We start from the raw sequence: 14,717 nt of genomic DNA, 5'->3' as shown, positions 1-14,717 counted from the left end.
TAAGTTACTGAATTATGCAAATGAGCAATAAGTGAAGAAAGATGATTCAAAATTGTATTTCATTCATTTATTTTGACAAGTGTAGTTTAGTCTTAATTATTTTGAAAATTTCTTTGTAGCATACTAATAAATTTACTGTGGCACATTTGTTAAATGTGATAAAGCTTTCACTAAGAGACCAAAGCATGCTCTGCTGAATAATTTTCTGAACACAGGCTCAGGTGCAGACCCTCTCTTTCATCTTGGATTTTACTGACTTATTAGCATCTACAAATTTTTTGTAAGACAATATATAATACACCAATAAAATAGGAATTTCAGCAGCAAACACGTCCTTTACGAACAGGTCCTGCACGTGTCTAAACGTGCACCATGATGATAGTAAAAAAAAAAATAATAATAATCACGCTTCAAGTAAAACGTTTTTATATTCTATGGTCATAATGTTAATAGGACTTTAGTTTTCTCTTCTAAATAAAACTAGTTCAGTTTGTCATTCATCTCTTTTAATGCCTATTTCTGTTTTGTTTTGTCTTACCATACCTCTTTCTTTCAAAGTTAAAGACATCTGTTTTAAGATAAGTGGATATATCACAGTATGTAACATTTTCATGTCAAAATACTTACATTATTATATTCTGAGTTAAATTATTTAAGACAGGAAAACATTTTGATACACTTCTGACAGATGTATCCTACAGGATGGAGTCAGCTTCTTTCAGAGCACCACCAGTGGTTATAGTGGGGAGTGAAGAGATAAGAGCCTCCCAGCTTTTAGCCTTGAGCTTAAAGCTTCACATAAACCAGCCTCTTAATAAGTGCTTTTTAAAAAAGTTTCGTTATTTTGAGAGGGAGAGAGAGAACGAACTTGGAGGTGGGGGGAGAGGTATCCGCTGATAGAGTGGAGCCTGCTGTGGGGATCAATCTCATGAACTGTGAGATCATGACCTGGGCCGAAATCAAGAGTCGGACACTCAACCGACTGAGCCACCCAGGCGCCCCTTAATCAACACTTTTTGACCAAATCTCCAATGTAGATATGTTTTAAAATCATCATGCATTTGTCAAACGATATTCTTTAATTTATAAAAGCAGGATAAGCAATAGAGTATTTAAAGAAAAGCCAGAAATACAAAACTTAGTCTCCAAATACATGCCTACATCTGTGGGTGTTACTGTCACCCGCTTTTTGAGGCTGAGGTCACGTTCCATCTCCTCCCGGAACCTTTCCTGACCACTCCCATGGAGTAGTCATTTGCCTTCAGGCTGAAGTTTCTCACCTAGACTGAGAATAGGGCAGCTGTGACCCAGCAGAAAGAACAGTGGGCTCTCACACTCCTCAGCTTTGCTACCTCAGGAGGGTCATGTCATTAATTTGAGGTTGTTTTCTCATTGGAAAAATTGTCAACTATCCCATCTAATGGGAAAGGTAAAAATAAGGGATGTGAAAGTTCTCCATAACAAGTAAAGCTCTACAAAAAGTAGATGTTTAGAGGGCGAATACATGAATAAGAAAAGGATCACAAGTATTATTACCTCTAAAGCAGGACCCTGGTCTTACACTTGTGCGCTTTACATATCACACAAGGTAGAGACCCAACGTTTACTGAATGAATTTTGGGGGGGGGGGTGCGAAGAAGAGAGAAACCGAGAAAACCAGACTTATACACAGACCTGGGTTTATGATCTTATTTGTGAGTCCGGTTTCTACAATAATTTCTTAAAACAAGCAAAGCACACCAGTGTCTAAAATTAGCCAGCAAACCAATCTTTTTGTGAGCGCAGCTGGTTTAAGCCTTAAGCTCTAAGGGATGGTGCTAAGACTAGCAGGGCTCACAGACCAAGGGGGAAAAAGATTTCCCAGGGCCTTGACCTAAGGAGAATGAAATCAGTGTTAATTCAATTGGGCTTAGTGACCAGCTATTAATTCTGTCTAGCCACTGTCCTATCAGCCACAAGGTAAGAGAATGCTGATGGATGTGAATAAATTTGTAACAACTACAGGAAGGACTTGTCTAAGAACGAGTCAAAGTGATGACTGGTTTTCCCTGTATTTGAGGGGTAGCACCTATTATATGGACATGATAGTACAGCATAAAATAATACACGAGCACTGACTAATCATGTGCAAATCAACACCAGATCTGGGCGTGGGGCTACTGGGTAACTAAAGCCATCACAAGGGCACAGTTAAATTTCCAAAGTTAGGGTTTCTTCCTTTAGACAATTATGAAAATTTTAAAGAATGACAGAGGGTCACGAAAACATATGCCAATTTTAGGGAAGCAAAGCATAACAAAACCACCCCATTTAAGCATTAAGTTGTTTTAAAAACTAAATCTTCACTGTGGTCAGAAAGGTAAAAGGACTAAGCAAAAACACTTAACTTTTAACTGTTAAAGACTGTTCTGGTACGGCACACGCAATTGGTAATAACCAAAACCCAAATAAGAGACTAAGAAGATGCTCTCAGAGGTCATTCCTGTCCCACTGGAGGGAGTGTAAGCCCTTCTGAGAAGAAATGTTACCACAACCGAGTTAAGGCAAGGAAGAAATGATGAAGGCATTAGATTCAGGGCTAGGTAAATAAGCAAAGAAGATGTCCAAGAGGAAAAGAGCATGCAATTTAAAAATAACACAAGTCAGACCAAATCTACTTAAGTCCCAAATTTCTCTGAGAGCATGAAGCAATTCTGGACGACTATATATCCTCTAATTTATTTTAAGTAAGTGGGGCTGCTGTTTTCTGATCTCTTCACTGACTTTTTTTTTAAACTCACATTCATCACAAATTTGAGCTGGTATAAAAAGGTCACAAAGTCAATAACTGATAAAACCTCAGAGTGCTTCTTTAGAAAGATTTAAGAAAAAAAAATGTCATCTGCTTCTAAGACTAGAGACCTTTTATTTAATGTTGAAGTCTTCTTTTAAGAAGAAGTAAACTGTTATACTGTAAGTAGCTGTTGCAATACATTTCCAGTGAAAAGCACTAATTTTGAGGGGAACGTTTAGTATAACTATATCTAACCCTAAGTGCTTTAAGTCATGTTATAATAGTTTAGAGATGTTACACAAATACTGATAATTTAATACTCCTGAAACTTATAGTACATCCTATCTTGACACTTAAAGGATCTACTCCCTTCTCTGCCATGAGTATTCTAAGCCCTTCCTCCTAATTAATCTGCAATTAATTCAACCAACCTCCAATTAGTCTTCTACAACATTATGCTACTTAAGACAATAAAGCAGTCTCTAGACTGGATTTTAAACCTGGGCTAAAACAGACTCCTACAGACCAAAAATGGTTCTGGGATTTCTCTTTGTAGTGTAATTTAGATGTCATATCTAATTTGCTGTCATGACTATTGTTTCACTGTGCAATTTATATGTCGTTTTGAATGGTAAAGCCATCATAGCTTTATTGAATTAAACCTTCTGTCTTTATTTAGGGTCTGATGTTACATGTTTGTGCGTATGTGTTTACGTCTCATAAGCTGCTTTTGACATCAAGCAGTGGTAGAAAAAGATTATGCTCTTTTGATATGTTTTCTCCTATTTCAGTAAATATAAACACCAACTAGTAAAAAAAAAAAAGCCCTCTTCAAACTAAAGAAATAATTTTAAATAATAACAACGGTATTATTACTATTTTTCTTTGAAGGACAGCTAAACAAGCCATTCACATTATAGAATCATAGAAGGCCTGGCTGTTCGGTAATCTGAATTCCTTGATTCTCAATTCTATTAATCAATTCTTTCCTAAGGAAAAAACCTGTCCTTACCAGTGACAGTTTTTGTGATACTGACCTCAAACATAAGATGCTATTTTTATAGCTGCATCATTACAAGGAAATTAAAATGTTCCCTGGCTTTAACTCCTAAGAAACAAAGGCCGTCTTACCTCTATCACAATACTCAGTTTCGTGTTGGGTCTGTCTGTAATTGTCTTTCTTGTCCTGGCCTGTGTGTTCAAGTTCTAAACTCAGGACTAAGACTAAGCATGGGAAGCCTTCCAGGAGACCACTGCAGTAGCCTTGTAAATAATTTTTAGTGCATGAAATTTCATAAAGTTTTTACTAGATAATTACACTTCCTGATTTTGTAATTAGTGGAAGTACATGCAATTACATAATAATTATGATAGTAATTACGTAATTAAGATGTATAATTATGTAGTAAAAAACATCATGGAAATAAAACCATCTACTGTGTAAGCACAATACATTTTAAAAGTAAATTCGCTAGCTCAACTGTTTAAAAATACTTTTCTTCAAAATAAAGTGATTAGCTCATATTATGGTCTAACTGCCTGAAAATCGTTTAATATTTTTTCTCTCATCGGTGATAGAAGTATATATTTTAAAAGTACATGAAAAAAATCTTACCAGGTTTTCCCTACTCTCCGCACTAAGAAAAAGGACAATACGTTCTGCAAATGAGAACCATCAACAACAGAACTGTCACAGAGATGCAACAACGGCGCCCCTCATTTTTGCAGTACTTTGACTACAAAAGGGACCAGAAGCCTGCCCACTGAAAAGATGTAAAAGGAAAGGATTTTATAAAACTAATAACATATATGTTATCATAGCATGCCTGTAAGTCCATATGGACATAAAAGTGTGAAAGTGGAGTGCATATTTACAGAAATGCGTTTAAAGAAAAGGAACGTTACTAGAATCCGGAAGTTTGCTGCTCAAATATATGGCAACATTCATATAGTACTTGAGCTATCCTAAAGAGGATGACAGAAAATGTACAGAGACAAGACACCTCCACTTATGGGCAAAGCAACTATGGTGACAATTCACTGGGAAATGGAGTTTCTTTTCTGTCACGTTGCAAAGTCATCTTTAGTTAAAAAGCAAAGCAAAAACAAAATAGGCAGTACTGTGAGAGAAAAAACAAAGCAGTCTGAAGCTCCATGCTGCCATTGGAAAATAACAATGTTGTCATTCTCGCAGTGAGCATAAAAAATAGAAAAGTCAGCAACATAAGGAAAAGCAAATTCCCAAGTAAACCTTTTAGTCGCAAAATATAAGAAATGGAATCTTGTTTTTCAAGTCAAAAAAATTCTAGTTCAATGCCCTGAAGTCTTTCCAAAGGTGCCAGATCAATGTTGTAATGAGGCCAAGAACGCGGTGACTGGGTAAAACTTCGGGCACACACAGAGCGGCGCTTAAACGAGGTGGGGGTAGGACTGCATTCTAGTTCTTTCCTTGTAAGCCACTGATCTTGAGAAGCTGCAAGCCATTTTCAAAACCTTGTTTTACTTCTCCTTTACTTTTCTTCTCACTTAGGTAAGAAACAAAGTGGAAGAACTCATGCTTTCTTGCCCCCCCCTCCTCCTTGCCCTGGGGCGGGGGGGGGGGGCGCTACATTTTGAAGCTTAATTATAAAATGTATTTCAAAAGACCAGGCTGTCCTACCAATTCTACCTGAAACCTGGGTAGGCCTTCTTGGAAGGAAGTTTGCATACCTGTCATTTGAAAATTTTGCCAAAAGGATGGCCCTAATCAATGGATGAATAAAAAGGAAGTAGGCTTTAGTTGTTCCGAGCGACTTGAATCAGTGCTTATCAAAGTTTAATATGCCTAGGAATCACCTGGGAATCTTGTTAAAATGCAGATGCTGTAGCAGAAGGTCTGCAGAGGACCTGATATTTTGCATTTCTAACAAGGTTCCAGGTGATGCCTATGCTGCTGGTATACTGATCACATTTGGAGTAACAAGGTCTTCGGTTTGACTTGGGAAAAAAATGAACAGAGAACAAGCTGATTTGGGTTCTTCTGTAGGTTATTTTCTCCCTCAACTGCTAAATCAGTGCAATAATTATTTCAAGTTCTGTAAAATATTTATTTGTAAAATTTCAGGGTTTATAATTTGTTTCTTGCTATAAAAGCAATACATGCTCAGATGATATAATTTAGAACGTATATACGAGTATAAAGGAGAAAATAAATATTACCTACAATCCACAGAGAGATGACAACTGTAAACAACTCCAGTGTTTCTTAGTAATTTTTCCACCTTGCATACAAACAACAAATTAGTATCATAATGGCTACATACTGTTGGACTTAAACATGATATTGTTAGTGTTTCCCTAAATCATTAAAGATTAAAACTATGTAATGTCTAGTAACATCAGCAACAACCCCCCTCAGAAAGTCAGGGTTCTATGGACCACTTTTTCTATTATCAAAAATTTTAAGGGCTTCTACAATCACCCCCTACTCATAAACAGATAGCTAACTATGTTGTGAATTGCCACATTAGTTTCCTAAGATAAAAGTTCACTTAATTAAAAGAATAGTTTAAAAAACAAAACAAAACGTGGCTCATTTTTTGTTTTTTTTTTAATGTTTATTTTTGAGAGAGAGGAAGAGACTGTGAGTGGGGGAGGGGCAGAAAGAGACGGGGACAGAGGATCTGACGCGAGCTCTGTGCTGACAGCAGAGAGCCCAATGCAGGGCTCGAACTCACAAGCCATGAGATCATGAGCTGAGCCAAAGTTGGACACTTGACTGATTGATCCACCCGGGTGCCCCAGGTCATTTTTTATTTGTAAGAAAATGAAACAAAAGGAAAATGGAGTTTGTAAGTTACCCATTTCAAAATCTATTTTTATAAAAAATTGTTTTTCACAATTACAAAAAATATAATTTAAAAGAGGGTGAATGGGAGCTTAAATGAACTTCTACCTTTACTTTTGCATGTACCTGGTAGGAGTGAATTGTTCTGTGTGCTTCACCTGTTAAAAACAGAGAAAAGGCTCATTTCTTTTTTTTTAAAGCTCATTGATTTTTGAGAGAGAGAGAGAGAGAGACAGAGAGAGAGAGAGAGTGAACGGGGGAGGGGAAGAGAGAAAGGGAGACACGGGATCTGAAGCAGGCTCCAGGCTCTGTGCTATCAGCACAGAGCCCGATGCGGGGCTCAAACTCACAGACCATGAGATTATGACCTGAGCCAAAGTCAGATGCTCAACTGACTGAGCCACCCAGTTGCCCCAGAAAGGCTCATTTCTAAAATGTGACAAGAATTTTTTCAGGAGGATAACCCACGGACTTAAAAAAGTGACAAAAGGGGCACCTAGGTGGCTCAGTTGCTTGAGCGTCTGACTTCACCTCAGGTCATGATCTCACAGTTCATGGGTTCAAGCCCTGCATCGGGCTCTCTGCTGTCAGCACAGAGCCCACTACAGGTTCTCTCTCTCCCTCTCTCTCTGCCCCTCCCCTGCTCATGCTCTCTCTCTCAAAAGTAAATAAAACAATAAAAAATAATAAAAAATAAATTTAAAAAGTGATATAAGAAGAACTGGACCAGTCTCTCTGACACAGGCTTCTTTTTAATGCCTTGCTAGGATTTAACAAAGTAAATTCTCGAACCACGAATGGCTTAGAGAGGACTCCAGGGGCTCTTTGCTACTTTTATTTCTGTACTTCCAGCAACGATAAAACTCTTCTGCTTTCAAAGTTTGGGAAAATAAGGGAAGTTCTTAACATTGAAAGGGGACCCTGAGAAATCTCCAAACTCCCAAAGACAGTAAAGCATGTAATTTCTTCCATAAAACTCTAATTTTCTCACTAAAAAAACCTACATCACTTCTTTAGATTCCTTCACGTTTCAGTACTAGCTGTTGTCTCTCTTTTGGGTGTCCATTCTCTGTGAAGTAATACAATTATTACTACACTTCATAAATCTAACTATTTAGCTGAGGGTGAGCAAAGAACAGGACCCTGTGGCAGTGTGGGTGAGGGAACAGTCAGTCTGGCTCACTCACTAGTTAAGTGACTTGATATTCTTTTGATTTTGTCATCAAAATTCTTTGTCATCAGCAAAATGAGAGCTACAGTGTCACTTGTCTTCAGCAAAACTTGCAAAGAGCTGAACGACAGATATGAAATCTGGAAATGTCAAGGAACTTCAGTTACATGAATTTATGGCACACCTGAGTCAAGCCAAGCAATATAGGAGGATCTAGAATTTTTAATGCACACTAACTACCCTCTATTTATGGACAGAATTGCTTCTGAGGACTAACTGCTCCAAAATCCTTGAAACTCCTTGTGTGGTCTTATTTTCTACTAAGAATTCATTCAACATAAATTTAGTGAGCTGGCTCCAGTGTGCAAAGTGAGGTAAGCAAGAGACGACCCTCTGCCTCAATGAACTCAGCGAAGAGAAAATCAAAACAATTCAGGGCAAGTCCTGTGAGAAGGGCACTTAAAGGGTGCTGTGGGAATGTGAAGGAACGAAGCTTGCTTTACAGAACTCAGTTTCTTCATCAATGTAATGGAGGACGACCCACGGTCACCTCACAGGGCTGTCATGAGAGGACCATGAGAGGGTAAATGCGTGTGAGATTTCACCTGGCTGACAGGAGAGAGGAGAAAAGCAACCTTGACAGGCTGTGGCTGCCCACATCCCTTGGCAAGAAACAGGGGTGACCTGAAGAACGGTCCTTCTAGGCCTAAAGAGACTCCATTGAGAAACTGGGCTTCCCTAAAGAAGCCTTTTCATAAGGTTACGGTCACAGCGGCTTCTTGGCGCTAACCCTTTATACTTAGCTCCAATTCCTTTCTTCAACAGAGTCCTAAATCCTGGTGTTTCAATTCTGACAGAGACAAACCCAATAGATTGAAAGGAATTTATGGAAAAATTCACCAAGAAGGTCATCCATTACTGGCTGAATTGTGCTCCCCCCCCCCCCCCCCCGCCAAATAAACTGGTAGGGGAGTTCAAAATCCTAACACTAACACCCAGTACCTGAAAATATGACTATATTTGGAGACAGGGCCTTTAACGAGGCAATTATGTTAAAATGAAGTCACCCGGGGGGGCCCTAAGCCAAGAGGACTGACTGGTCGTTTAAGAAAAGGAGATTAGGACACAGATACATACAGAGGGAAGACCACGCGAAGACAGGGAGAAGATGGCCATCTACAAACCACAGAGAGAGGCCTCAGAAAAAAACAAGCCTGCTGACACCTTGATTTCAGGATTCTAGCCTCCAGGACTGGCAGGAAATATATTTGTGTTTATGCCACCCAGTCTGTGGTACCTTGTTACGGCAGGCATTGCAGACTAATACAGCATCCTATTACAAATAGCTGACAGAGAGTGAGAGAAGATAAGCATCCGGGAAGAGCAGAGAAACAGAAAAAAAGTTTTATTTTGCTCTTCAAACACTAACGTGAAAAGGCAATTAGTGCTCAAGAGAATGAAACGAAAAGTCACACAATGGGAGCAAATATTTACAAAAGACATATCTGATAAAGGACCATTATCTGAAATATACAAAGAACCCTTAAAACACAACAATAAAAAACAAGCAACTTAATTAAAAAGTGAGCCAAAGACACCTCATCAAAGAAGATATACAAATGGCAAATAAGCGTATGAAAAGACGCTCCATATCATATGTCATCAGGGAAATGCAACTTGCAACAATGAGATACCACTACACATCTATTAGCTTGGCCAAAACCCAGAACACTGACAATACCAAATGTTGGTGAGGATGTGGAGCAGCAGGAACTCTCATTTACTGGTAGTGGGAATGCAAAATGGTAGAGCCACTCTGGAAGTAAGTTTCTTATACAAAACTAAACATGCTCTTACCATATAAGCCGGCAGTCATGCTCCCTGGCATTTAGGATTTACCCAAAGGAATTGAAAACTTATGTCTACATAAAAAGCTGCATACGAATGTTTATAACAGCTTTACTCAGAACTGCCAAAACTTGGAAACCAAAGTGTCCCTCAGTAGGTGAATCGATACGTAAAATGTGGTACATCCGAATAAAGGAGTATTATCCAGCACTAAAAAATGAACTATCAAGTCATGAAAAGACACAGAGGAAACTTAAAATGCATCTTACTAAGTGGAAGAAGTCAATCCGAAAAGGCTACATACTCTATGATTCCAAATACATGATGTTCTGGAAAGTGAAAACTATAAAGACAGCAAAAAGATCAGTGCTTGCCAGGGGTTAGTGGGGAGGGAGGGACGATGAGGGTGAGCACAGAGGATTGAGGAGCAGCGAAACGACACTAGGATACTATAATGGTGGATACACGTCACAGATTTGTCCAACCAATGTCCAACACCATGAGCGAACCCTAAGGTAGACGATAATGCTGTGTCGGTGCAGCTTCATCAGATGTAACAAATGTGCCACTTTGGTGGGGGATGTTGACGATGAGGGAGGCTGTGCATGTGTGGGAGCAGTGGGTACATACATGGGAAATCTCTGTACCTTCCGTTCAATTTTGCTGTGAAGCTAAAACTCCCTTAACAATGAATCTACCAAAAACAAAGGCAAGTAGTGGCTCCCATCCTTTGCTTCTGTAATAATCCTAATCTGGCCAGATTGGGAGTTTATCATACTTTGCTGCTCAATCTGTCTACAATGGACTCTAAGCTCCTCCAGGGCAGGGAACATTGGCCATCTTAGTTCCTTTGACATCGGGGATGGCCCTCAACACATAAAGGAAAATATGTATGTACTGTTTTTACCATTGCTGAATAAACGAAATAAAAAAGCTCAGGTGAGAAAACTAAGAGACTCTCTCTGTTCTCGCATTTTGTTTTTAATTTTTTTAAATGTTTATTTATTTATGAGACAGAGGCAGAGTGCGAGTGGGGGAGGGGCAGATAGAGAGGGAGACACAGAATCTGAAGCAGGCTCCAGGCTCCGAGCTGTCAGCACAGAGCCCGATGCGGGGCTTGAACCCACGAACTGTGAGATCATGAGCTGAGCCGAAGTTGGACACTTAACCAACTGAGCCACCTGGGTGCCCCATGTTCTCGCATTTTTAAGCAAACTTAATTTAGACAATTGGGACCAGATGCGAATGAATTCACGTCTCCCCCAAATGGTTCCACTTATCCCTACTCAGGTCAAGGCCCCATGGGATGAGGCAGTCAAATGGGACCATTTAGTGATGCCATGGTGGAAATGGGAGTTTTACCTCATCTATTGCCACTATGTTCCTCTAAAACTTTCTCTGGATCCATTATGCCATCTGTGTACATTCTGGAGCAGTTACAATAATAACGACAAAGTCCTACAGAAATAAGATTTTTAAAAATGTCATGTAGTTACAGTGAATATGCAGTAAACACTTCACCAAAGTGAATAACAGTCCTTTAGCATTTTAAAGGTAAGGAAAAGTACCAAATGGGGTTAATTCACATTATGGACTAATGGCCTGTAAACCTTTATTTGAAAGCAAAGTACAGGAAAAAGCTGTGACAAGAGCCACTTTTCACCATAAAAATAAACTCAAATACTTTGTGACTTTTCCAAGTCAAATGGCCAAGTTTCAAACAAAAATTAGAACCACCATCCAGTTACAACCCTTAAGACCTATGGGATTTACAAATGGAAATGGTAAAACAATCTTAGAGAAGGAAACGGTGCAAAGAAGAGTCTACAGTACAGATTTCACATGCTAGTTCCAGGGTTGTGTGCGGACAGACAATACTTAGACTCCATTCTCAACACAACTGTGTGTAGTGACTGTCACTTTTCACAAGACTTTTGATGTTAACATCTACCGCAGTTCTGGCCTTGGTCCAAACTGAGTCAATATGTTTGCCCTCTGGATCCCACAGATTGCCAATTCGTTTTTATAGCAAGTCTCCCTTGAACAGCAAATCAGAACAGAGTATTTCACACTACTGATACAGTGAGAAGTGAATTTTTTATAGGTCACATTAACGTACACTTACAAACGTTTCCTCCAATTATTAGCCTATGGATTGTATGACTCCTTCTCCACTTGTTCCCCATGGACTACAACTTGGATTCAAATTCTCTTATTTAGAAACCATCCAGATGATGTTTTCAGAGTGAGCAGGACAGAGGTTTTCAAACGTGGCTGCACTTGAGAATTGTTGGGGGGGGGGGGGACGTTCTAAAATATGGAGCTTCCTAAACTCTACCCCCCACCTTCTGAATCAGAATCTCTGGGTGAAGCCCCTAGGTGACTCTTCAGAGAGAGCTTATCAAACATGACTTACCAGGAAACGTGTGATCTTGGAATACAGATAAGCATGACTCAGCGTCTTAGTTTATACCCCCTACTGACAAATACCCTAATACCCCTTAACATTACTGAGGGATCTGAAAACGCCCTGAGCAGGTAAATTTCAGCTCATCCACTCATTCCTAAAGCACAATTTATGAATAATAAACAAGAAGGAAGCTAAAAGGAAAAATAGTTTCATAATTAAAATTCTGTAAGTAAAACAAAAGGTTCTAGGAACATTTCACAAAGTTCCTCCTGTGACACACAGACTTAAAATCCTTCTCTTATCGTATTTCCGTTAGCCATCTGACATGTACAAGAACCCATCAGTAACTCACACTTAGTGCCGTTTTGACCTTGACCTCCTGGATAGTGTACTTATTAGAAGCAAATGACAAAAAAAAGTGTCCCAACTCTTAAACTTGTGAAATAGAACTGCAGTAAATTGTGTGACGGTACAGATTCTGTCAACACCTCTCCCCTTTTGCCAAGCAAGAAGCTTCTAAGCAGCTATTCGACTCCTTGTTTTTCTGGAAGAGCAATGTACCACTCCTTGACGTTCTCTAAAAAGCCAGAGTAAGTCTCCAGTGACTTTCCACATCACTCCTACATGTCTCTAAGAGCCAACAGACTTTTGAAAACTGCTTATCATGAAAGACTATTTCAGCCCCATCCCTTTGGAGTCTAAGAACATCTAGGGAACAATCTGAAATGGCTAGATTCAGATAGAAGTAAAGGGGGAACAAGTTCTAACATAGTAATACCCGGAAAGAGGTAACAAACCAGATAGAAACACACACTGTACTCATCAGAGAATCAGTACTTAATTCTTTCAACTCACAATGCCTTTAAGGAAAGGTCCTTAGGGGTAAAAGAGAAACAGCTATTAATGATACTGCAAGTAAACAGGGGCTAAACATGAGCCACAAATGGAAGTTCAAAAACCCAGTTACTAATGAACAGAAGGAACTTTTTTCCGCATTACATAAATTTTACAGTCACTGAAAATATGCTGTGGAGATAGTCCAAGTACTTGGTGAACATCTAAAAACAAGATACTAATTTCTAAACCAACTTCCTCCATCAGTCAGTATACCGTTTCATATCCAAGGACAGCAAAACCAAATAAGTCAGACCTTTTAAAAATAACTGTTAGCTTGGGGCACCTGGGTGACTCAGTCAGTTAAGTGTCTAACTTCGGCTCAGGTCATGGTCTCACGGTTCGTGGGTTCGAGCCCCATGTGGGGCTCTGTGCTGACAGCTCAGAGCCTGGAGCCTGCTTCAGATTCTGTGTCTCCCTCTCTCTCTGCCCCTCCCCTGTTCGCAGTCTGTCTCTCTCTCAAAAATAAATAAACATTAAAAAAATTTTTCTTAACTGTTAGCCTATCTTATAGATGGAAAAACTGGTCAATTAAGACTAGAACTGAAAACAGTTAAGACCAAATCAAGGGCAGCATGGGGATTCTTATGTGAGGAAATCCAGCAGTATTAGCAGGTTTCTTTATGTCCTCAAGGTTGCCTCCGGCCTTAATACCGACCAACAAAATGTTGAATTGATATTCACTGACAAACAACATAAACACTCTGTAGGTAACTAATATGAAAAATGTGTAAATTTGCCTTTTTTATTTTTTACAGGTAATAAAAAAGTTGTCAATGTGATTTTTAGGTAGGAGAAAAAAAACCCATGCACTTGTCACGACATTTTCAAATACTCTGTTATGTAACAAAGCTTTTCCCAGACCCATTAAGCCCCACAGTGCCTGAAAGTCTTGTGTGAGGGTTACAGGCAGCACCCGATCATCTGGGCGAAGGCGCAGATATGCACTCTTAGGATGGAGTCAATAAAAGAACTCCACCCCATGCCTCTCTTTCAAAATGAACCTAGGCTTTTAGTGAACAGCAGAGACACACTCCAGGTCTATTTTTTTGTGGTAATGTCTGGTTTTTGTAGGTCCAATGATCACGTTGCCTATGCTTACTTTATTACAATTACTAAACTCTATAGAAAATAGCATTTTCAAAATATAGCATTTAAAGAGTCCTTTTTGTAATGTTCCTCCCCCAAAGCCCTGCTTTAATAGAGAACAGTGTGAGACAGGCTGTGGGGACCAAAGCCGGGGATTCCTACACCGCCGCCCCTCATGCAGGGGAAGCCTGTGCTCACAAGGGCCCCCACGGCCTGCTTCTGAGACAGCGGTGTGATGCTGCGTGAACAGCCTGACAGTAGGTCTGGCTTTTATGATGCAAATTTCCACTTTAAACTCAACGGTAATTACAGTATTTTAACGTACCTTTCTCATGATCGGTAATAAGTTTCTCCAGTGCACAGTCCGCATCAAAAATGTACCGGTAAAAGCACAGCTGGGTGTACAGGGACTTGTCAGAATACTGCAATAGAACAGAAAATAAATGAATACTACTACTGGCGAGGGCAGCGACAGAGATCACTCGCAACAGAGTGTATTCCGTACTTCTGACTTCTATATCAAGTAGCTTGTTTTAAACAAGGGGGGGTGAATAAGGAGAGAATCATACTAATGACTAGTCCCCCTCATATAGCATACATACCTTTCATAATTCAGAATAAATCCTGCCACTTCGATCACAGATTACTACTTGCGAAGCTGCAGACTGATTGCCCCTGCTGTCAAAAAACTGATTTTGTCAAATTG

The 14,717-nt window shown here is 39.5% G+C and overlaps 1 protein-coding gene across 2 annotated transcripts in view; it reads right to left on the bottom strand.

Annotated features, from left to right (window-relative positions):
* The window catches only part of POLA1 (DNA polymerase alpha 1, catalytic subunit), a 290,976-nt gene that overhangs the window by 47,887 nt on the left and 228,372 nt on the right, over window positions 1-14,717 (bottom strand). For both annotated transcript variants that reach the window (XM_015085029.3, XM_027054650.2), the window contains exon 36: window positions 14,337-14,433. In XM_015085029.3, the coding sequence (XP_014940515.2) occupies window positions 14,337-14,433 (97 nt within the window). The remainder of the gene's footprint in view (window positions 1-14,336; window positions 14,434-14,717) is intronic.

Source organism: Acinonyx jubatus, chromosome X (assembly GCF_027475565.1).
Source record: "Acinonyx jubatus isolate Ajub_Pintada_27869175 chromosome X, VMU_Ajub_asm_v1.0, whole genome shotgun sequence".
Lineage (NCBI taxonomy): Eukaryota > Metazoa > Chordata > Mammalia > Carnivora > Felidae > Acinonyx > Acinonyx jubatus.
Note: the sequence above shows the minus strand (reverse complement) of the source record. Positions and strands in the feature narration are given on the sequence as shown.